Consider the following 23,644-nt stretch of genomic DNA (forward strand, 5'->3'; position numbering starts at 1 on the left):
GTTGTGCCCTGGCCCGCCCACTGCTGCTGCCTGTAAGCTTCTCATAGGCCAGTTAGCGCAGGGAACCATGTGTCCATAGGGGTCCATGTGAGTGTACTCCAGTCTGTCCCATGCTCAGGGGTAGGGTAGCCAGATGTCCTGATTTTATAGGGACAATCCCGATATTTGGGACTTTTTCTTGTATAGGCTCCTGTTACCTCCCACCCCACTCCCGATTTTTCAGCCTTGCTATCTGGTAACCCTACTCCCGGGGTGCAGAAGAGCAGCTTCTAGCTATTCTGGCAGCTGCAGCTCCTAGTCCCCTACTTTAGGGATGGCATGGGCTAGCCTCATAATGGGACACACCAAACGTTTGTTGCACTGGGTACCCCGTGTCAGTCGTTCCTCACTCTTGCTTAAGTCTGACTAGTTAGGGGAGGTGTACATGCAAACCCCATCTAGTGTAGATGCACTTCTCCTCCTCTGCTGATAGAGGATTTTGCTTTTTGTGCGTTGGCTCACCGGATCATTGTTTGAGATTTCCTGCCGGTCACACTGGCCTCAGAACTATTTAGGCTTTGAGGATCTGGGCCCTTGTGCCAGTTTGAGGAGACCACCAGTCCCTGGTTTCTCTACCAGCATGGGGCCATTGACAACTTGGTGCCCCCAGGTCACAAAGTAACCTAGTGTAAAGACATTGCACTCCTAATACTATTATTATCCTGCATGGACACAGAGATGGTACTGCAATTGTGTCACATCTCAAAGGTGGGAGGGAGGGGGTTACCACACAAAAAGTCCGAACAAGAATCAAACGTAAGCATGCACATGACAAACAAATGGTTGGGGGTACCTCAGCAATTCATGGCTAGATTGCCCGCCTCCTGTCCTGGAAGCAGGACTGGAGTTGGAGACAACTTTTTTGCCCTTTCGATCCTTTCTCCAGCTTTAGGCAACTTGGTGGACCTTAAATTGTAAGACTGCAAATTTCTAGTAAGCAATACATAGGAAACCTTTGGGTTGTCGTATGTTGAAATATTTAACTTTATATTGGGTTTCATTTTTTTTTACTCTTTCCAAATTAAAATTGACTAGATAAAATGTCTTTTGCTGCACCTTTGACAAGTCTCTTTTGAAGTCTGCACAGTGACAGTGCTTTGAGTTCTGAGCTCTAAAAAAATAAATCTCAACATTAAAATGCTTGAGGGGAAAATCATTTTTGTTACATTATTATTTATTACCACTTTTAAAATCCTGGGGTATGGCTCAGGGAACATATTTTCAATATAAAACATGATGGAAGTGATACTGATTGGGAAAGAACTTTGAGGATCTTGTGTACAAATTTTCTTCATAATACAGGTTGGATATTAATGTTTTAGAGTACATTATTAATGTCTGGATAGATGAGTATAGATCAGCATTCACATTTCACTAGCTCTTTAGAGTGCTTTTCCCACCAATTTGTATCACCCTTATGTTGTCTGGTTTCAGCTGCATCAAGCTGGCTCTCATCCATCTCCTAATATGTGCCAGCCAGTCACTGACAGAGTGTGGGGACAGTAGTTCCAAGATCAAAAGATAATGCAAAGCAGAGCGGTCTGTCACTGGTGTACTGATGATACTGGGTCATAATAATTTTGAATGCCTTTATATAAATGTTGAACAGAAGAGATGATTAGGATTGAGCTCCGCAAAGGACCGTACAGCTGGAAGAAAGAACAGTCATCCTTCACCATCTGGGAACAATTGGAAAGGAGTGAGTGGAACCAGTCTAAGACAATTCCATCTTTCTAAGCCAGGCCATGCAGCGGTGTCAGTAATTTCACATGCTCAACAATGTCAAAGGCCATCAAAACCTTGAGTCATCAGACATCTATCTGGCCTCAATCCATTGGCCTAAGGAGATCTCTGACCATTACAATTAACATTGTTTCTATGTCATAACCTGGTCTGAAACCTAACTAGGTGATGTCCAGGTCCAGGTAGTGAGTTGTTAGCTGTTTGTGATGATGCCAACAACTTCTCATTTATCTTTCCCAGAAATGATCTCAGCCAGGCAGTAGTTGTCCAGGATGCTTGTGTCCAGAACAGATTTTTTGAGCAGAGATCTGACTAAAGTTTTTCTGAGTGCTGATGGTAACTTTTCCTCTGGAAGAATCATTAACAATGTCTTCCAGGAGAGCATCAAGGCAGTCCCTGCAATATTTCACTAGCTGGCAGAAGGGAGAAAGGGGTCTAGTTTGCATGTGGTCAATACTTTATTATTACATTACTATAATTCATATTACTGTAGTGTCTATAGGCACTATTCAGACATAAAAAAGGACAATCACTGCCTCAAAAAGATTCTAAATAGACAAGACAAACAAAGGGTGGTAGAAAGGAAGTATTATTGCCCTTATTTTTACAGATGAGGAACCGAAGAAAAGAGAAATTAAATCTTTCCCATAGTCATACAGGAAGCAGATCTGGGATTTGAATCAAGAAGCTGAAGGTCTAGTCAAGTGACTTAACCACAAGAACATCCTTACTCAATAGAGTGATTGTATGATCACCACCACTTAGGACATCATTTTATATGCATTGACAGATAGTGGAACATTGGTAAGTAGATTCTAGAAAGAATACTGACATGATTAAATGAATGCATGAGATTCTACATTAAATTTACAGGTAAATGATTTTTTTTAAACTGACATTTTATAAGGTCATCTAAACTCTGTGTCTCCAAGTAGTAAAACTATTGACCTTCATAAGCCTTATTTTAATTTGGAAAAAGAATTTAGGAACTGCATCTCTAGGCCCATATTCATTAGCTCTGTTGATTAGTGAAATTAATTATTATAAGTATTTTGAAGATGAAGCAGTATCTGATTTGCTTGCTGAGCTGCTTTATCCATGTTTAATTTCAAATGCTTAATTTTCTGCACATATAGCATTAAGGGACCAATCCAACTCTTACTGCAGTAAATTAGAGTATTTCTATAGTATAAGCACTTAAAATTTTCAATAAATATTAGAAACCTTCCCCTCCCTGTCCACAACCTCTTGCCCTTCATATCTCATCCAGGTGTGACTCTTTCTCTACCTGAGCAAGTCAATTATTGCTAATATCTGAAGAAGAGATGTCTTGCTCTGATGGGTCTCATAAGATCAGTCAGAGCAGAGTCCCTCTCACATCATGTAGAACTTATACATTAACCAACCCAATTAAAAAAAAAAAATCCTGCTTTTCTACCGTCCTTGACTAAGGAAGCTGTACTTGGGATGGATATAAATATATAATCACAGTAATTCTCTATAGAACATTTTAGAGCTAGAAGGGACCATTATTATGATCAACTAGTCTAACCTCCTGTATAATATTTCTTGTACTTCATCAAAAAGGGAGTGGCTGTGATAGAGTTAGGGCACTTTGAGCTGTAGGAGGTCTGTTAGGGCTGCTCCAGTGCAGAGGATGGGAGGTAACAAAGGGAAGGCATTCCACAAAGGGAAGCAAATACGCAGCACCCTCTGTCTCATTTCTGACTATAGTTTTCCCTCGACCAACTCTTTGCCCTGTTCCCTATCCAATATCCCAGCTGCCTCCATATCCCCCCACTTCAGGAGAGAGGTTATGAGTGTTATTGCTCCATTTCCATGCATGTCCCTTTAATAATATATCCCCAAACCTCCTTTTGCCCCTCCATAAAGAAAGACAGTTTCTGCCCCAGCAAACTGGAAGTACTGTTGTGATGAACCTCCTGGAGCGTGAGCAGTTCTGTAGATGGGATTTAATCTGGGCACTATTTGGCTTGTTTATTTTTCTTGCGTATTGTTTTGATTTTTCCTTTGTTTTATACTAATTTTCCATTAAAAGGCAAAGCATTTCAATATCAGCATCCACATCCTGAAAAAGGGAGCAAATGTGATACTTCCTGTCACACAGCTTTTTGGAGATGAAAGCTGGCATGATACTAACTGTGACTGAATTTTTCACACCAGTAAGAGTCTTACATAAACCATGAATTTCCTAGAGTGAAACTAGATATTTACATCGAGAGAAATATAAACACATTTCAAGGAATTAGTGTTCTCTTTACTTGATAACATTTTGTACAGAATATATAAAGTTGAACTCAGTTTAAAACTTGACATTCAGACTCTACAGTTAAGCGTCATCACATTAACTGACCAAAGAACACAATGCCCTCTATAATAAACACATTTCATTATTCTGCCTTGTCAAAAAGCATTCAGGGGAAAAAAGCTGTATTCTCTCTTATTGTCTTGGTTGGTAGAGCTAACTTGTACAAAATCTCAGAGTTCAGGAATAACCCTAGCATTTTTCCTCTTCTTCTCCACAGGGTCTTTGACCATGATGAAATTGTTACACATTAGGATTTCTGTCTATCAAATATAGTTTAATTTTTTCATTCCTTTACTCTTTGTTAGACTGTGAACCTGCATTTGACATAGGGAAGAAAAGTTTAAGCTGTAAGGGCTTGATCCTGCAAGAGGCTGAGCTCTCTGGCCCAATTCAACAAAGCACCTAAGCACAAGCTTAACTTTAAGAATGTGAGTAGTTTTATTGACTTTAATAGAATTAATCATGCTTAAAGTTAAGCACAAGCTTAAGTGCTCATTTGATTGAGGCAGAGCACTTAGCATGATGCAGGAATGAATGCTAACTGAAAAATATGTAGTGGTTCAGCAGAGTACCATGTGAACTCAAGTGCTAAAAGAGAGAAAGACATTTCTAGCCAGATTTTCAAATGGAAAAATCTTGCCTTGCAGTTCACTGACAAAGGGGGATGTTTGGCTCCTAGCAGGATTTAGAGAAACTGCCATTAAACTGAATTAAAATGTATCTGGTACATCCTAAACTTGTGAGGTAATTTAAAAAAGAAAACCCACCTATGGCATGTTGGAGTAAAACTCAAAGAGGAAGGATGGGCTTAAAAAGTTAAAGGGAAAGTCATTCATTTATCCTCCACCAGTTTTCAGATGCCCTTACCTCTAGAGAAAAAAAGGTGCAAGAAAAATGAGACTGCCTGATAACAGACATAAATGATGGGATGGCTTTCAAAAGATTATAAATACTCCTTTTACAGCTATGCATTTTCTTCATTTCTCTCTCCTCCACCCCCACCATGCTAATCAATTAGATTGCAGTGATTAAAAGAAGACATCTCTAATAAACCCTTTTTGTTGATTTTTAATATCAGAGAATGTTAACAAACAAGTGCTTTATTATATACATCATTGGTGTTTCAGAACCACTCTGCTAGAATAATTACTTTAGAGGATCATTTCCCTTTAAAAATTCTTTCTCTTTTAACTGAGTATGTTCTTTACGTAAAAGACAGTGAAACTGTTCATCTATATCATAGCAACACACCTTGCTAAGACATTAGCCAAGAGGGTGGGAAAGGTTGCTGCAGCAACAGCATGTTATATAACACTCCATTCAACCAAGAATGAGTAAGCGCGTTTGCTGCGGGGGGGATATTTTCTACAGTCCCCAGCTCTCTGCTGCTGGCAGCTTGTCTAGCTGCTTGCAAGGTATGATACATTCTTTGTGGCAGTGATCATGTCTTTTTTTAAAATTCTCTGTAAAGAGATCTTATCATTTTATATAATAATAATAATAATACATTATAAATTCCAGACTCTAGATATTTCCTAAATTGATCATATTTTATTCAGTATTTTGAAGTGCCAAGAAAATTTGTATTCAATTATTTTTATGCTATTTGCTTTACAAAACACATAAAAAGATATGGCCCATTGTCAAAGACTTTTATAAAATATACATCACCATATCAGACAATTAGGTCAGCATTTGTAAACTCTCCTTTGGTTAATTGAAACTCTGGATTAACTAAATATCAGTTGTATCTTCTGAGTTTACTCATAGGTTGAGCTCTTGTGGAGCTTCTAAGCTCCTTCGTAGATCCTGCAAAGCTTAGCTTTGGCTCTGAACAGTTTAGAAGCTCTGCAAAGCTGAAACCTAAGTAGCGTGTTCAGGATTCAGAGACAGTAGCCAGAGGCATCAGCTCAAATAGAACTGGAAGTTTCATCTGGCTTCAGGCTGGGAAAGTCAGGTGTGTATTTCAGGGAACTTGGTTCCTTCCCTGCCCTGTCCTAGGGGAAGAACGTAGCTCCTAAGCTTTGTAGGAATGGAGCTTCTGAAGAGTTACTCTCCTGTGAAACTTAGGAGCTCTGTAGAGTTGATGCTTTGATTATCCAAGCCTCCTTATCAAAAAGTTGGGGTGACAACCTATCAGTGCCATAGCTTACTGATGGGGACACAGTCAGATGCTACCTCCATAAAGACTAGCTTCACTTCTGATGGAAGAGTGTCATCAGTTAGATTGCCTCTTATAGTAAACAGAGTGTCAGTCTCTGGATAGATACTATGGATATGTGTTTATTCATTTCTATTTACATATTCTCCTGATCTCTGGAGAAGCCCTTCTGCTTCAAAACCTGTTAAACTTTATCAGCAAATGGCCTATTTTTTGTTCCACTTCACCATGTTTTGCACTTATGTGTATGTGAAGAAGCAACCCATCTTTCTTGCCACTCTGTCCACTTTGCCTGACAAGCATGTGACAGTGCACAGTGGTTGTGGAAGTTGGGCCCCAAAGCCCAGTGTGCAGCTTCATTTACTTCATAATTATTGAGAAATTGCCATCAGAAGTACTGTAGTTTTGAAAGGGCCCAGCAGTGTCTGTATATGTTGGTATCAAACTGAGATGACAATCACTGTCACATACACAAACACAAAGCACTGTGAACCAGTTTTGTACCAAGCATCAACCCTCAAGTAGACTAGAGCCCACAGTCTTTGCAACAGCAAAAATTGCTTGAGAACTTTATGAAAGAGAGATAGTCCGCTATTCAGGGGTCAGATGCCTACATTAAAGATCATCCAAGTAGTGCCTATTGTTAGCTATGGGCGTAGCTGCTTAGTACCTTGTACCTAGTACCCTGAGATATCATAACTGGATATATACAGAGTTTGAACTGATTGGGGTATAGTTAGTTGACAAGAGAGAGAACTCTCATTGCCTTTTCTGTGGAGCATCTTATTTCTCTCTCAATTCTATTAAATATCCCTGCCAGCCATGATGACTTTCATCTTGGGCTCATATAGCTATTTCTGAAAAGGTTCTCCTGTATTATTTTACTTTATTTTGATTTTGGAATAACACTAAATGGAATGAGGTTTCCAAATATCAGAAACATGTTTTTGGATCCTCTTCAAAAGCTTTTCCCAACCCCATATGCACATAATACTAGTCCTTCTACAAGGCTCTTCACCTCTATGCAAATCAGTCAGGACAAGAATTAGTCTGTGGCCTCATCATGGGTGGGAAGAGGAGGAAGGTGCATGACTGCACCAGGGCCCAGTCCCTCTCTTTGGGGAAGTGCAGGACAGCTTACTTCAATTGCTCCCATTTGCCAAATTGCCCCAAAAGGCTAGTCCTATTTCTCCTCCTGTAATAGGGTGTGGAGCTGGCTATATGCAAAAAAGGCAGCATATCACACCTTTCCAACCCATTTTTGAAGGATAAGTAATTAAAAGAATGTGGGAAATAAGATGTATGGTCTTTCTGCCAAACAAACCCACCCAAAACAACCCTCCCCCATAACCCCCAACAGAAGAATGGCATCAGCTAATTAGATTATTTCACTTGTGAACAAAACAAACCATAAAAAAGCAGAAATGAACAAAGCCACAAAGGCCCCAATCCTGCAATGTCCCAATGGGAATACTTGAATGGTAAAATTAAGTAAATGCCTAATCAATAGACGAGGCCAAAGTTTGGATCCTTGATACACAGATAAACTTGCATTTCCTCAGTCTTTGGATCAGCGAACTTTGTCAGTCTGTTACAGAAACAAGAGCTAGAAGAAAAAATAATCCAAAGGTCTCCAAATTCAGGATCTGGAACTGACCCAATGGCAAAGCTTGGATATGAACATTCACAACATTCAATGGACTTTTTCTATCCAGGGATTAGGGAAAATGCACAATTCCACCCAATAAATCAGAGAGTTTTTCAATATTAGCAAATGAAAAAAAACAAAAACACCTCTGTACTGTTAGGTCAGTTTGTGCATATTTTTTAATAATTTACTTCACTGAGAGGGAACCAAACTGGCTGAGGAGAAAATCTGATAAAATATTTGTTGGAAAGAATCAGAAATCCTATCTTTACTCCTCTCCCGTCCAACCCCTTCCATTCAAACCTCCCAACCTCAGAAGACTGTGAAACAGGGCTCATGTCCCTTTAACGCTGGCTCCTGACCACGTGTCGGGGGAAGGCTTGGAATCCCGAGTATCCAATGGAGAACGTTCCATGGATGTTGCGCGTTCGGATCCCAGGATTCCGGACTGAGAGGTGGTCGTCCTGCAAGAGGGAGCTGTCAGCGCCTCTGGGCGACGGGTTCCTCTTCTTTAGTCATATGATTGGGTGTTTCCTCTCTTGCTGGGAGTGGGGACTCTGAGCCAGCTGTAGCCCCTGTCCCTCCTGCATGCAATGCCGGGCGGCCACGCTGCAGCGGGGATGCTGCCGCCGCCGCTCCTACTGTCCCCAGCCAGCTGAGCTGCTGTGAGTGCACTACCCACTGGGGCTGCTGTGAGTACGGGCGGCGGTAATAGTAAGCAGCAGCATGGCTCCTACTCTGCTCCAGAAGCTGTTCAACAAAAGGGGCAGCAGCTCGGCTTCTCCCCCCAGCAGGACACCTAAAGAAGGACCTGCCTTTAGGTGAGAAACTGTTTCTTTCATGCCAGGGATATTACTAAAAGGACATTACCCAAGGGGTGGGGGAGCCTTATTGGAGCCAAGAAAGCAAGCCCTGTGCAGGGGCACCAGCGGGAATGAAGGGGTGTGTACATTTCCCCGGAGCCAGCCGGAGCGCGCGCACCCCCAGCTCTTGTCATTTTTGATCACCCTGGTATCGATTTGTTCACGTTCACACAGTGCTTTGGAAACGTAAAGCGCGTTAAGAACGTCTTACTGGTAACAGTTTGCTTCAGTACTTTTGATTTAGAGCCAGCTAGAGAGTTAGTGCCTCTGTTGGGGAATATTCTGCTTAGATTGGCCTCTGATCTAACAGGTTTGGGAAAATGGCTGAGATTTCCAGTAGTGCAGACACTTATACATGTTTGGGAGCTGTTTCACTACAAGCCTTCTGTACAAAAGTCGTTTTGTTAAGCATTAATGTTGTACTAACCAGACTGTGTGGATGTCTGAGGTCTGGTGCCAGCTACCTTACAGGGTCTTAAATTGAGTGAATGAGCTTTAACTGTGATAGATCCTGGGGTGTGGAATTGGTCACTCACGCTTTGGACATCTGCCTCAAACCATCTTTCCTCACTGCGAAAGAAGGTCTATAACCTTTATTCTCTGGATTTTTGTGTAATCAGTATCAGACATAACAGCCTAATCTTCAGTTTTCTAGGGAGTTTCTCAGTCCTTCAGGTTTGTCCTTAAAATCTCCAGACTTTTGAGCAAGTTACAACTGCTGTAAGTAGCATAGCTACAGGTGCTGTAACTATGAATATGATATTACATAGAATAGAATGTCAGTTTTGTTGCACACCCCAGGCTGTTATTGAGCCTCACTATGGACCAGATTAATTAAAAATTGGGAACATAACATGTTCCTGAGTTAAGCAAAATGGCTTGATGTCACATCTACCCTTAAATAGTGCAGAAAAACACATGCAAAAGAGTAGTGGGGGCAGAGAAACAGGTGAAAATTATTGTACCTTATATAGTTGTTTTCTCTGCTGTCTTCTGCTTCTTTTTCTTCTCTTTGACGTCTCAGCCATTTTGTCTGGATTTCAAATCTCCTCATATGCATAAACTGTTATTTTAAATTCCAGACTCCAAATAAAATAATACAGAAAACATTCTGCCTTCATCTTTCTTAGTGTTTTGTGTTTTATTACTTGGGTAACTTGAATTCAAATCTTTTCTTTTTTAAATCCGAGTTGAAATGTGTCTTACCTTGAATTCAGGCTTACATCTTCTGTTACCTCTGATCATGTGAAACAACAGAGAGCTGCATGCCTGTCGTTGCTTTAGGTGCTAATGATTTCATGAGCTTTTGCACATGAAATATATAGGGATTCCTTTAGGGGCCTGAATGTGTAGTCCTGGTTTGATGATGGCTGTAAATAAATAAATTAATAAACCTACAGGGACTATATTCTAAGCAAGTTAAGTGACAAGATTCTGGATCCTTTTTCTATACCGTATCGGGTCATGAGACCAGGGTAGTTGTGGCAAGCAAAGTAAATGGTATTGCATATGTATCCAACCTTCACGTGACTACTCACCATGACTAGCTTGGTCTTGTGAGTAGATAGTATATAGAAATTGATAAAAAGAACGAGGAGTACGTGTGGCACCTTAGAGACTAACAAATTGATAAGATTCCTGACCTTCACTTCCTGAAATGCTAAGACTGCTGTGGGGAGTGAGACTAGGAGTAAAAACAAACACAAACAGACCCCATTCAACAAGTGACTTAGTGCAAGCACAGGGGACCACCACGTAGAACCCTTTGACTTCAGAGGTGCTCTGCATGGATCAAATGTCATCCGCTAAAAACAAATTGCAGGATCAGAGCCAACATTAGGTAATGTCAGATTTGGATTATATAGCCAGATTCTAAAGTGATTGCTGTAAATGTTATGAATCACTGGGGAATCTAACATTATTGCCACATTATTTCTAGAGTGTTGCTAATGGATTGGGAAGACTTAAAATGGCCAGACCCAGAATTCATTGTCCCTTTAAATCATAATGCAGACAAAAGCCTTGTAGTACTGGGGGACATGGAGAAGGTCTGAAAGAGTGAAAGCATGTGTTTATATGCTTGTCCAGAATTATTCTTAATTTCAAATTTATGCCTTAATGTATATTGCTTTGGACCAGAAGTACAAAAACCAATTATGGTGCAAACCCATTTGCAGGGATTTAATTTTAGTTAAAATGTCCCCAGATCTAGGTTTAAGGGCCTGATCCTGCAAGGAGCTCCAGGTGGGCAGACTCCTGCACAGAGTCCCACTGAAGTCAATAGAGCCTGTCAGCATGGAGCTCCTTGCAGCATCGGGCCATATAGTACAGCTATTTATTTACTATACCAGATTTTTTTTCAGGTACTGAATTTCAGGTTATAATATTGAAATTCAGAAAAATCTAACATTATTCTTAACAAATTAAATTATATTGCATGCACTTGTTCTGCAGTTTTATCTCTTCTCCTGTCCCCCAATTTTTGTTTGTTTTTCACTTCTGTCTTTTTTTTTTTTAATTGTGTTCTGGGGTTATATGGCTATTTGTCTCCCACCACCACCATTTATGGAATATTTAAACCCTCAACACTCCCATTTTTAAATAAATGTATGATGGTAATGCATGATTCACAGTTCTGTTCCCATATACAACCCACACTTCTTCGTTTAATAAGGGTCTTTGGTTTGTTTAACTGGACCCTCAAATCCCAGCTCTCCTGAAAACGCTTAATGTCATCTGCTACTGAATTTCAAAGGATGAGCTGTGACAGCCAGCCCTAAATATTCTGGGGGTACCTCTGGGATTTGGTGGCTTCTAGCTCAACATGATTCAGTAGAAAGTACATTGGGAAAGATCTTTGTACTAATGGAGACATGGCTGAAACTGGTTGTGGAGAGAAGAAGATCTCTGCTATTTTTACCTCCCCTCCAGTCTCTGACCCTTACATTTCTGTGTCTGCCTTTACTGTTTCTCCTGGCACTCCTAAGCAGATGCTGTAAAATTGATACAATATTTGTAAATTTCACCTCTTTTTCTACAGGGTTTCAGCCATGAAACTGACTAGAGTCTTGTTACCTTCACTCTACTGCTGGAGAAAGTGATGAACAAGCAGAGCACCTGAAATTGCAGCATGTATGTGAATGCAGCATGTATGTTTACCTGACTTGTGGGCAGGTGACATAAGAACACCCATACTGGCTCGGACCAAAGGTCCATCTAGCCCAGTATCTTGTCTTCCAACAGTGGCCAATGCCAGGTGTCCCCGAGGGAATGAACAGAACAGGTAATCACCAAGTGATCCATCCCCGGTCACCCATTTCCAGCTTCTGGCAAACAGAGGCTAGGGACACCATCCCTACCCATCCTGGCTAATAGCCAATGATGGACCTATCCTCCATGAACTTACCTAGTTCTTTTTTGAATCCTGTTATAGTCTTGGCCTTCACAACATCCTCTGGCAAAGAGTTCCACAGGCTGACACTCTGAGTGAAAAAATACTTCCTTTTGTTTGTTTTAAACCTGTTGCCTATTATTTTCATTTGTTGACCCCGGGTTCTTCTGTTATGAGAAAGAGTAAATGTGTGCATTCAGTGCAAGAAGCTCATGGCCCTCAGTGGCCAAGTTCAGGCTCTGAAGACCAGAGTGGCTGAACTGGAGGAGCTCAGATAGAGGAGTACATGCATAAGACTTTCCAGGATACAGCAGAGCTTGCCCACCCCTAGTCTGAAAGTCTCTGCACTGTTAAGGAGGATGAAGGTCTCAGGGAAGGAGAACATCAAGCTGGGGCAGAGGGAAATGATCCCATAATTGGGACGCTTTCCAGATGATGTCATAGTATTATGTCATCCTCTTGCATGGGGACTCATGGTATTAGGAAGATGCAGGTAATAGTAATGGGGGATTCAATTTTTAGAAATATAGATAGTTGGGTTTGTGATGACTGGGAGAACCGAATGATGAATTGCCTGCTGGGTGCAAAGGTTGCAGGCCTCTCAAGACATCTAGGCAGGCTTATGTGCAGTGCTGGGGAGGAGCCAGTAGTTGAGGTACATGTAGGTATGGATGACATAGGGAAAGATAGGAGAGAGGTCCTGGAGGCCAAAGTTAGCCTGCTAGGTAAGAGATTAAAATTCAAGATCTCCATGGGAGCATTCTCTGAAATGCTTCCAGTCTAACATACAGGGCTAGTAAGACAGGCAGAACTGCAGGGTCTCAATGTGTGAATAAGACGGTGGTGCACTGAGGCATTTAGGAATTGGGGAACCTTTTGGGAAAGGAGGAGCTTATGCAGCATTGGCTATACCAGGGGAGACCAAACCATGGTTCATGAGCCACGTGCAGCTCGTGGAGCCCCCCAGGTCCCCTCCCCCAATTTTCCACCTATCAGATCAGAGAGAAGAAGCTCAGGGCTTCTGCCCTGTGGTGGGGCTAGAGGCTTCTTCCAGAGACAAATGCTGCCTGCTGGGGTGGGCTGGGGCACAATTTAAAGGTTAATCTCCACAAACAGCTTGAATCACACACTCCCGGGCTCTCCCTTCTTACACTCAGCAGCCCCTCCTTGCAGTTCCCAGATGTTTGCCCTGCCTCTCCATGCAGAACCAACACCTGGGACTGCAGGGAGGGGCTGCTGCTTTATCTCCAAAGGGAGAGGCAGCAGCAAAAGCAGGGGCTCTACCTGCAGCTCCCAGCTGTTTGCCTCTGCCTTTCCCCACAGCCACAGCTTGCCAGCTCCAGCAACTGCCATGCAGGGAGGGGACTCGGTGACACCATGTGACTGAGTGGGGCCAGCAAACCCTGGCATAAATTGGGGGGCACACGATCCCATGTGCACCAAGACCACCCTTCCTGCAGGGCTGAAGCCCTGAGCCCTGGCAGGCGCCTTCCATGGGGCTGAAACCCGAGCATGCACACCCCGGCTCTTGAACTTCTGAAGATTGTTGTATGTGGCTTAGAGGGTCAATAAGTTTGGACAACCCTGGCTATACGTAAACCAAAATGGAGCCAGATTGCTGGCATGTAAAATTAAAAAGATCATAGAGGAGTTTTTAAACTAGGGGCCGGGAAAGAGTCAACAGCTACAGAGGAGTATGCGGTTCAGACAGATACATCCCTTGGGGAGGATTTATTAAAGAGGATACTCCATATCTTAGTAAGGAGGATAGAAGGTGATAAAGTTTAGGTAGGAACTGAAGAGAAACAGTCAAACAATAGAGTCCCCTTCAATTACATTACATGAAGGCAGACAACTAAATATTGACAAACTTTATAAGTGCTTGTTTACAAATGCTGAAAGTCTAAATGCTAAGATTGGTGAACGTGAGTGCCTGGTATTAAATGAAGATATTGATATAACAGGCATCAAATAAACTTGGTGGAACAATAATAATCAGTGGGACAGGATAATACCAGCGTACAAAATATATAGGAATGACAGAGTAGGTCTGACTGATGGGGGTTGAGGTGGGGAGGTGGCACTATACATGAAAGAACGGGCAGAGTTAAATATAGTAAACATCTTAAATGAATCATACAGTATCATAGAATATTATAGATAGAAATTTTGTGTTTGAATAATCAGAGTTTAGCAGGAGGAATATACTACTGACCATGATGGGGACAATGACTGTGAAATGCTCAGGGAGACTAGAGAGAAAACATAGGCAGAAAACATATCAATAATGGAAGATTTCAGCTATCGCAATTTTGAGTGGGAGCATGTCTCCTCAGGATGTGATGCAAAGATAAAATTTCTAAAATTAATGACTGCTTCCTGGAGCAACTAGTCCTGGCACCCACAGGTGGAGAAGCAATTCTTGATTTCATCCTAATTGGCACATAAGATCTGGTTCAAAAGATAATAGCTGAACTGCTCAGTGACAGCAACTATAATTCAATTTAACATCCTTGGAGCAGGGAAAGTACCAGAGAAACCTACCACATCACCTTCAAAAAGGGGAGCTACACAAATAGGAGGAGTCTAGTCAAATGGAAATTAAAAGGAACAGACATGGGAGTGAAATGCTTGCAAACTGCATGGAAACTTTTTAAAAATACCATAATAGAGGCTCAAATTATATGTATACTCCAAAAAAAGAAAAACATTGAGGACCAAAAAAATTGCTACATGGCTAAACAACAGAGTAGAAATGGTGGTTAGGGAAAAAAAGACATCTTTTAAAAATTGGAAGTCAAATCCTACTGAGGAAAATAGAAAGGAGTATAAACTCTAGTAAGTCAGAAGCATAATTAGCAGGCCAGGAAAGAATTTGAAGGCCAACTAGCTAAAGACAAAAACTAACAGCAAACATTTTAAGTACGTCAGAATCAGGAAGTCTGCCAAACATTCAGTGGGGCCATTGGACGACTGAGTGCTCCATTAGCACCTCGAGTAAGACGAAGCCATTGCAGGAAGCTAAAATAATTCTTTGCATCAGTCTTCCTGGCAGAGGATATGTGGGAGATCCCACACATGAACAATCCTTTTTAGGTGATAAATCTGAGAACTTGTCCCAGATTGAGGTGCCAGAGTAGGTTTTGGAACAAATTGATAAATTAAACAGTAATTTGTCTCCAGGGCTAGATGGTATTCATCCAAAAGTCCTCAAGGAACTCAGTTATGAATTGCAGAATTACTAACTTTGGTGTATAACCTATCAGTTAAATCCGCCTCTGTACCAGATGGGTGGCAGATACCTAATATAATGCTGATTTTAAAAAAAAAAAAATCTCCAATGGCAATCATGGCAGTTACAGTCCAGTAAGTCTAACTTCAGTACCATGCAAATTGGCTGAAATTACAGTAAAGAAGAGAATTATCAGAAACATAGATGAACACAATAGATAATACAAAATTACTCAAAGTAGTTAAGTCTAAAGCTGACAGCTATACAATTCTGTGACCGGGCAAGAAAATGGCAGATGAAATTCAGTGCTGATAGATGACATTCATTTATCAGCACTGAATTTCGTCTGCCATTTTCTTGCCCAGTCACACAATTTTATGACACCCTTTCGTAACTCTGCGCTGTCAGCTTTGGACTTAACTATTTTGAGTATTTTTGTATTATCTTCCAACTTTGCCACCTCTCTATTTACCCCTTTTTTCAGATCATTTATGAATATATTGAACAGCACTAGTCCCAGTACAGGTCCCTGGGGGGCCCCTCTATTTGCCTCTCTGTGGTGTGAAAACCGAAACTTTATTTCTACCCTTTGTTTCCTGTCTTTTAACAAGTTATTGATCCATGAGAGAACCTTCCCTCTTATCCCATGACTCTTTACTTTGCTTAAGAGTCTTTGGTGAGGGACCTTATCAAAGGCTTTCTGAAAATCCAAGTACGCCTTATCCACTGGATCACCCTTGTCCACATGTTTGTTTGACTCCCTCCAATAATTTTAATAGATTTGTGAAGGGAAATCATGCCTCACCAAAGCTTTTTCCCCAACATATTGTGTTCATCTACGTTTCTGATAATTCTCTTCTTTACTATAATTTCAGCCAATTTGCACGGTACTGAAGTTAGACTTACTGGACTGTAACTGCCATGATTGCCACTGAAGACTTTTTTTTAAATCAGCATTATATTAGGTATCTGCCATCCATCTGGTACAGAGGCGGATTTAACTGATAGGTTATATACCAAAGTTAATAGTTCTGCAATTAAATCTTATTAAAATTATTTACCCTTTCATATAACACAAGAACCAGGGGTTTCCCAATGAAATGAATAGGCAGCAGGTTTAAAACAAACAAAAGAAATACTTCTTCATACAATGTACAGTTAACCTGTTCAATTCATTGCCTGGGGATGTTGTGAAAGCCGGAAGTATAACTGGGTTCAAAAGAGAATTAGATACATTCATGGATGATAGGACCATCAGTGACTATTAGCCAAGATGGTCAGAGGTGCACCCCCATGCTCTGGGTGTCCCTAAACCTCTAACTGCTAGAATCTGGGACTGGACAACAGGGAATTGATCCCTCAATAAATTACCCTGGTCTGTTAATTCCCTCTGAAGCATCTGGCACCGGCCACTGTCGGAAGACCAGATACTAGGCTAAAGTGGTCTGACCCAGTGTTGCCATTCTTATGTTCTAAATTGTCTGTCTGCAGCTTGGGAAACAATACGGTGTGACTCACATTTTGGGAGATTATCTTTGGACCTATAAAGGCAAGAAACTTTTGTGTTTTGGTTTATTTTTTAATAAATGAAAGTTTAAATTCTGCAGAAAATGATGAGACATCCTCACCTCTTACCACGAGAAGTTGTTTTTGCTACCGATAGGTGACTTTCTCAAGCCTGTTCCGTTTCTGTCATTTAGCACTGATTACTGTTATGGGGAAAACACAGTATAATAAAATTAAAAATATGACCAACTTCATAACTAGAAAAAAATGTGTATTTACTACTTTCAGCTGCAAAGCATTTGATGGCTGTAACTTGGTGGTAACATTCTAAGAAATCCTAATTGTTCTTGTGTGTGAGAGAAAACATTAATACTTTTGTATAGTTAAAACCCAAACGTTCCTCAAAGCCTTTAATACTGGCTATTACTGCACTTCAAAGAATAAGCTATGCAGCTGATACTAGAGATTCTGGGAAGCTCCTGGCTCCATGTGCTCAGTAGAAAGTCCATTAAGAAAGCCAGACACTAGAAATGCAGATCCTGGGGACTACAGTAAGGGAGCTTCCTACAATAATGTAATGTATTCGGTTAGAATCTTCTAATGCTCTTGTATTTCAACTAATTATCTAAGTGAAACATTTGTGTGTGGGAGGGTAGTGGCTCTAGAGAAATGAATGACTCCAGCTTTGGATAAATTGATTATGGCAATTGTAATTCTGTTCTGGCTCATATTAATGCCATTCTGCATCTTTCAGCTCTGTAGACTGAAACTGTCTTCAGGAAGCTGAGGGCTGAGGTTATGTAAAAATTCTAACTAAGAGCGAGAAACGTGTGAAGCTAACAGTTTACATGACATGTCAGAATGTGTAAAGAACAATAAATCAGACTCTTTCTGGATTACATTTCGGTTGGTAAATGTGTGGTCTCTGCTTCATGACTTCCATAAAATCTCTTGGTTTGGAGATTGAGTGAAGGGATGTTGTAAAAGAGGATATAATTTCATTTAACATGCATACTGTAAAAGATGAGATCATGTTTCAGATGGATTTGAAACTGGCAAACAGGCCACTACTTCAGCTTTAAATATTCACTGGTGCTTCTGGCGTCCATAATGGAATGGATGTTGTATTATAACTGTGCAGGATCTCTAACTGGTAACTGTTTATTAGCTTTGGTGTATGATATCATTCACTTGGCAGTTGAAACAAGTAATTCCTTTGGTCATAGTGCCGAAATGCTTGGGGAGATCTCATTTGCTAAGCAGTACTTCACAGCATTTTATTGCAAGCCTGGCAATACTCTACTCTTTGTAAAAGGAAAGAAAGCAGTAGTGAGGTTTGTTGAATGGCACTTGTATGTTTATTCTAAGTTGTTGCTGTTCACTTCAATAGATTCCTATAATCTGAGTTTCACCTGGGCTCCTTGCTCTTCATAGATATCCAGGTAGCAACCATAGCCAGAAATGCCACTGTGTGTCAAAATAAGGACCTTTTTTTAAAAAAAAAAAAAATCTGGCCTTAAATCCCTATTAGGGTTTAAAAATAACTTTTGAAGAGACCATTTATGGTAGCCATTGTGGAAAGTGAGATGAAGCCCAAGGCCAAACTATCCAGGTGGGAGCAGTGAGCACTAGCTGAAGAGACTTTCTAGGTTGTGGTCTTGTTTACTGACAGATAAAGTACAATACGAGACCTTTCTTTGTCCCCAGTAATGGCAGCTGCAGAGTAGTTCAGTTCATGGAGATTATTGCAAACAATTCACTCAGAAAATAGCCTAATAAGGACGTGATGGAGAGTAAGGTACTTTTAGACAGAAATTGGGCTCCTAGTCTGGGGATGTCTGAAAAACTAAGTCCTTTGGCTCTTCACTCTTGTAGGTACCATGTCCTTATAGCTCTCTGTAAAGCTATTTTGATTTCCTTCCCACCCTCTTCGCTACTGAGCAAGAGCCTTCTGAGATTTCTGAGTTTTCCAGGTTTACTACAGGAGTACTGTCTGTCTTGCTCTTCTTTCCCTCCCTCTTCTTCCCCCCATCTCTACTTCAATTGCAGCCTTGGAAGAAATCTTGGGATTCTGTTCCCCACCCCCCACATAAGAGCTGAGGGGACATGCGTTGGTCTTATTCCTGGAATTCTTTGCTGCCTTTTTTTTTTTTTTTTTTTAATTTTTTACCTTATAGACTAACAGACGTTTTGAGCATGAGCTTGCGTGGATGAATACCCACTTCTCGATGCATTAGTGGAAATTTCCATGAGGGCATGTATACCTACAGTCCATCATGAAGCTATATATAATAATGATGCCCTTAGTCAAATCCTAACGAGAGCAAAAATCCTGAGGCCGAACGTGTTCTACATTAGGTTGAAAACCAAGGAGAAAAACATGTTGTACCATGCAACCATTCCATCTTGTTTTAATCCTGACGCTGTTCAAAATTTGCAGATGAACTTGAGCTCACGTTTCTTTGAAGCTTCCTGAAGTTTTTTAGTCTTTAGTGGCCATGGATATTGAAGTGTCCCTACAGGTTTTTATATTGCCATCCTAATATCTGATTTCCGTTTTATCCTTTCCGTAGCGACTGTCCAGTTTCGAGTACATAGCCAGATGCATTCTGGCATACTGATGGCTTATATTTAACATTGGACGTGCAGGAAATGAACCGTGATTGGCTGATCTGGTTAGGTCCTGTGGTGGTGTCACTGGTGTAGATATGTGGGCAGAGTTGGCATCGAGGTTTGTTGCATGGATTGGTTCCTGAGCTAAAGTTATTATGGTGCGGTGTGCAGTTACTGGTGAACTTTTTTTTTTTTTTAACTTCTGTGGGAAAATATGCCATTTTCCGGACTTCTTTGAATTGTCTTTGCAAATGACCAGATTAGAACTGATCCATGTATGCAATGCCAATAACAGTGTGCACCAATTAATCTAACACAGCTCTCTTCAGAAGTGCAGAGAAAAGTTGCAAGATATACCTTAATACAGATCGAGGGGAGAAGCACTGCATTGTGAGATGGAGTTAGGAGGATTAGATTTACTGCTTCAGCTGCAATAACAGTGCCTTCTCATCTGCACTTGGGGCAGGGGGACTGTTATGGACTGTACTTGGCCATCTAGATATGAGCTAAAAAGTGTTACAGTACAAAGCAACAAACTTCTTGGGTATTTATAAGGCCACTTTAGTATGTAGACAGGACGCTACAGTGTATGCAGTGTTGTAGCCCTGTTGGTCCCAGGATATTAAATATAGTGTTTTATGGGCATTTCTACTACCATCAGTGGCAATTCCTGTTTTGCCTAGCGTAGAAGAGAGATTACAGTGAAATGAAATCTATGCTGTGAGTATTGTAAAACTAGCTGAATCAGACACTCTCACTGCTGTGTACTTTCACAAAGTTTGCTAACATATTCCATTTCTATATCGCTTTCTGCCCAAGATGCTCGAGGAAGGTGAATATTAATATTAATAGAAATATTAATGAAATGTGCCTCCCAATACCCCTGTAAACAACCTGTGAACTCCACTGTAGTTACTTTCCCAACAGAGATGTTGTGAGGCTAAATTCAATGTTAGGCTTCTGGTTTGAAATAATTATAGAAATACAAAGTACCGTTACATTTAATCTCTTCCTCCTTATTGGATGATTCACAGTTATTTGTTTGCATTAAATCCACTGTCTGTGTTTTGCTAGGCTGTCTTTGGTTTAGATGAACTTATTGCTCCAGATTTCAGAAGAGATCTGTTATCATCTTGGACTCTGAACACTCTGGTGATATCTTCATTTTATCAACCTGGATATAGAGTATCACAAAAAGTTGCTTGCATGTTATGGCTAACTGCCTGGTTACTACTTGCACTGACTCTTGGGGCAGTTGATGCATAGGGAGAAGGTATTGGGAATATTGTGGCAGAGAACATTATAGGATCACCGCTCTCAGGGGACATTGGGCGTTAGGAGGACTGGTTAACTCAGTGCAGCTAACACAATTATGAATGCCTGAAAGCACTGTTTAATAATAAATTAGATTGAACTATGTTTATAGCTTAGATTGTGAATGCAGCCAGGCCATTTTATACATATTAATATAACACTTGGCTTTATCATGATTGGTAAAAAGGGTGTGGGGTTTTTGGTCATGTTAGTTCAATTGCATTATCGTGCATCTTAACAAGCATTAAGATGGCTTTTTAATCACATTAAACTAACATATTTGAAGCTGTGTTTCAGCTGCCCTGGTTTTTAGCGGGGGGGGGAGGGGTGGAGGAGCTTACATCACAGCCAGTGAACACACCTTCAGATGTTTTAACCTGTGTCTTAACTAGCAGTAAGAGAGCTCTTCAAACATGTCAAGCTAACACAATTGGGGAAAACACACCCTGTTACCCATCAAGACAGGACCTATAAGTAAGGTTACCAATTTTGGTTGGATATATTCCTGGAGATTTCATCACATCTTTAATTGGAGACTCCAGGACAATCCTGGAGGGTTGGCAATCCAACCTATAAAACCTATATGTGACCACAAACCACATTTGCTACAGCTGTGCTTTAAAGCAGTTTTGGACATGGTTCCAAGCCCCAGTGTAGGGGAGTAACTCAGTCAGTAAAAGTCTAGTGCTTAGGAGACTTGAGAATGCAGTTAAATCTATCCATTTCCTGACCAGATCAAACAGTTGTCTACCTCCAGACATTTTCCAAGAGTCAATTTTCTTCAGTTCAAAACACCCCACATGTAATTTTATGGGTGTGCCACAGGAAATACATTGAGGAGAAAATTATGCAAGCAGTTTATGCAGTAAAATTTATTCTTTTCTACCTAAATCAAGCAATATTGCCATTAAAATGGCATAACTCAAAATACCTATCTAGGGCTGATCCTAATGGTAAAAACTATTCAGTAGTTAATGGAGTAACAGAGAGGAAAAGAGAGAGAATAATTTTCAAATTAGAAACAGGCATCTGGTTCTTAAATACACCTAGTCGATCCATTGTTTCACTTACAGGTACAAATTATTGTTGTCACTTTATCCATCTGATTTTTTATTTTTTTAAAGTAAAATAAACCACTGGATGAAGTGTCAAGGGTAATCTGCACCTACAAGTTAAACTTAGTTCCAGTGGTGTAAAGGAACAATACAATATTTATATTAAAATGCAGTGTTGGTATGTCTGCTAGATATTTGAGTGCAACAGTGGCTTTTTATTTTTCATTAGTGAAATATTAAAATAACAGTGGTGTGAAACGATTATTTGGCCAGCTGTCCTGACAAATTTTTAGTCAGCAGAAGTAAGAATTTGAGATTTTAACTCTAGCTATACTGAAGTCCCTTAGTACAGCCAAAAAAGAGTTTCCAATGTTTGACGCTTGTCAATTTAGCCATATACTTCTTGGCAACCTGTAGGGAAAAAATCTTAAATCAGCAGTATGTTTTCCACATGTAAAGAGTTGACCTTAAATTTTAAGATACCTACCAGTTTTTTGATGTAGTTACCCTTGCATGTTTTTGTGCAGATCTGTTTAGTGAATTCCAAAATACTGCCTGATTTCTTAGGTTGCAAGCAACATTTTGGCATCTGAGTGTAAAATAACAATTTTTATTAAACACTGTACAGGTATTCATAGAACTTCTTATTGTTTAAAACTCTCCATAGCTTGCGTATTGCAATGCAAGATGAAATACTCTGTGTATTGTACACTTGGACTTGAAAAATATCATGTCTTTTAAAAGAAACATACAACTTCATAGGTAAGATACTAAGCCTTTATTTAAAACTGAATTGACATCCCTCTGTTTCACAACTTGGTATCTGAATCAGTTAGGGCCCCATGTACTTTGGGGCAAACTGGACCTAAATCCAGCAGCAAGCATTGTCCTAATTTCCTCTGCAATCCAAAAAGACACTAGCAACTGAGTTTAGGGTGTTGCAGCAGAAGAGTCCCAATGCCGTGTCCTAGAACTGGTTACATGCCTCTAACTTCTTCACAAGCCTTAACATTTCAGTATTATTTATAGGACAAGTCATCAACAGCCCTCCTTACAAAAAAGGGTTAAGGAGAATATTCTATGCAGAACAGGCAAACTGTCATAAAACCAACAAGAGGAACAAATCACATCTCTGGCTAAAACTAGAGAAAATTGTGGGTTTGACACTATATCCGTCTGCAGTTATCACTTAACTCATCTGCTCCAGGATTTCCTGGCATTCATCTCCACGCTGGCTATGGATTATGCTGTCCATGCTGAGGGAGTGGTGGTGGAGAGGGGGGGTTGTTTTTTGTTTTTGTTGAGTTTTTGTTTGTGTCCTTCTCTCTGTGGTGTGTGTTTTAATATGTATATACACATCCACCCTTCTACGATGTAGACAAACCAGTAAGCGTTCATGAGTATTAAACACATTATTCTCATTTCTCCCTTCCCGTGATGTGCTAATCTCACTTCGCAACTTACTTGTTATATTCTACCTTCCAACAGCCACAAAGTCAACATATCAATGGGACGAAGGGATTTAACAACCACTAGCTCCTCCAAAATTTCCTGACAATCTGGAGCTGGAGGGGAAAAAATCTTAAGGCTCTAGCCTCACTAATGGATTGTTGGTTAGTATCATGATATTATTTTTATTTAGAATTCCAATAGTCACAGTCAGCTGATGGTACTGCAAACACCTGAAGCAGTGTGAAGCAACGCATTGAATGGTTTTGTTTAGGTTCAAGTAATGTCTTCATTTGTTTCA

General features: G+C 40.4%; 1 protein-coding gene across 2 annotated transcripts in view; it reads left to right on the plus strand.

The window, feature by feature from the left end:
• The first annotated feature begins 8,393 nt into the window (after nt 1-8,393).
• FNIP2 (folliculin interacting protein 2) overlaps nt 8,394-23,644 on the plus strand; it is an 81,789-nt gene continuing 66,538 nt past the window's right edge. For both annotated transcript variants that reach the window (XM_032803450.2, XM_032803452.2), the window contains exon 1: nt 8,394-8,741. In XM_032803450.2, coding sequence (XP_032659341.1) covers nt 8,647-8,741 — 95 coding nt within the window. In that variant the 5' untranslated portion in view covers nt 8,394-8,646. The remainder of the gene's footprint in view (nt 8,742-23,644) is intronic.

The sequence above is a fragment of the Chelonoidis abingdonii genome, chromosome 5 (assembly GCF_003597395.2).
Source record: "Chelonoidis abingdonii isolate Lonesome George chromosome 5, CheloAbing_2.0, whole genome shotgun sequence".
In the NCBI taxonomy this organism is placed as follows: Eukaryota; Metazoa; Chordata; order Testudines; family Testudinidae; genus Chelonoidis; species Chelonoidis abingdonii.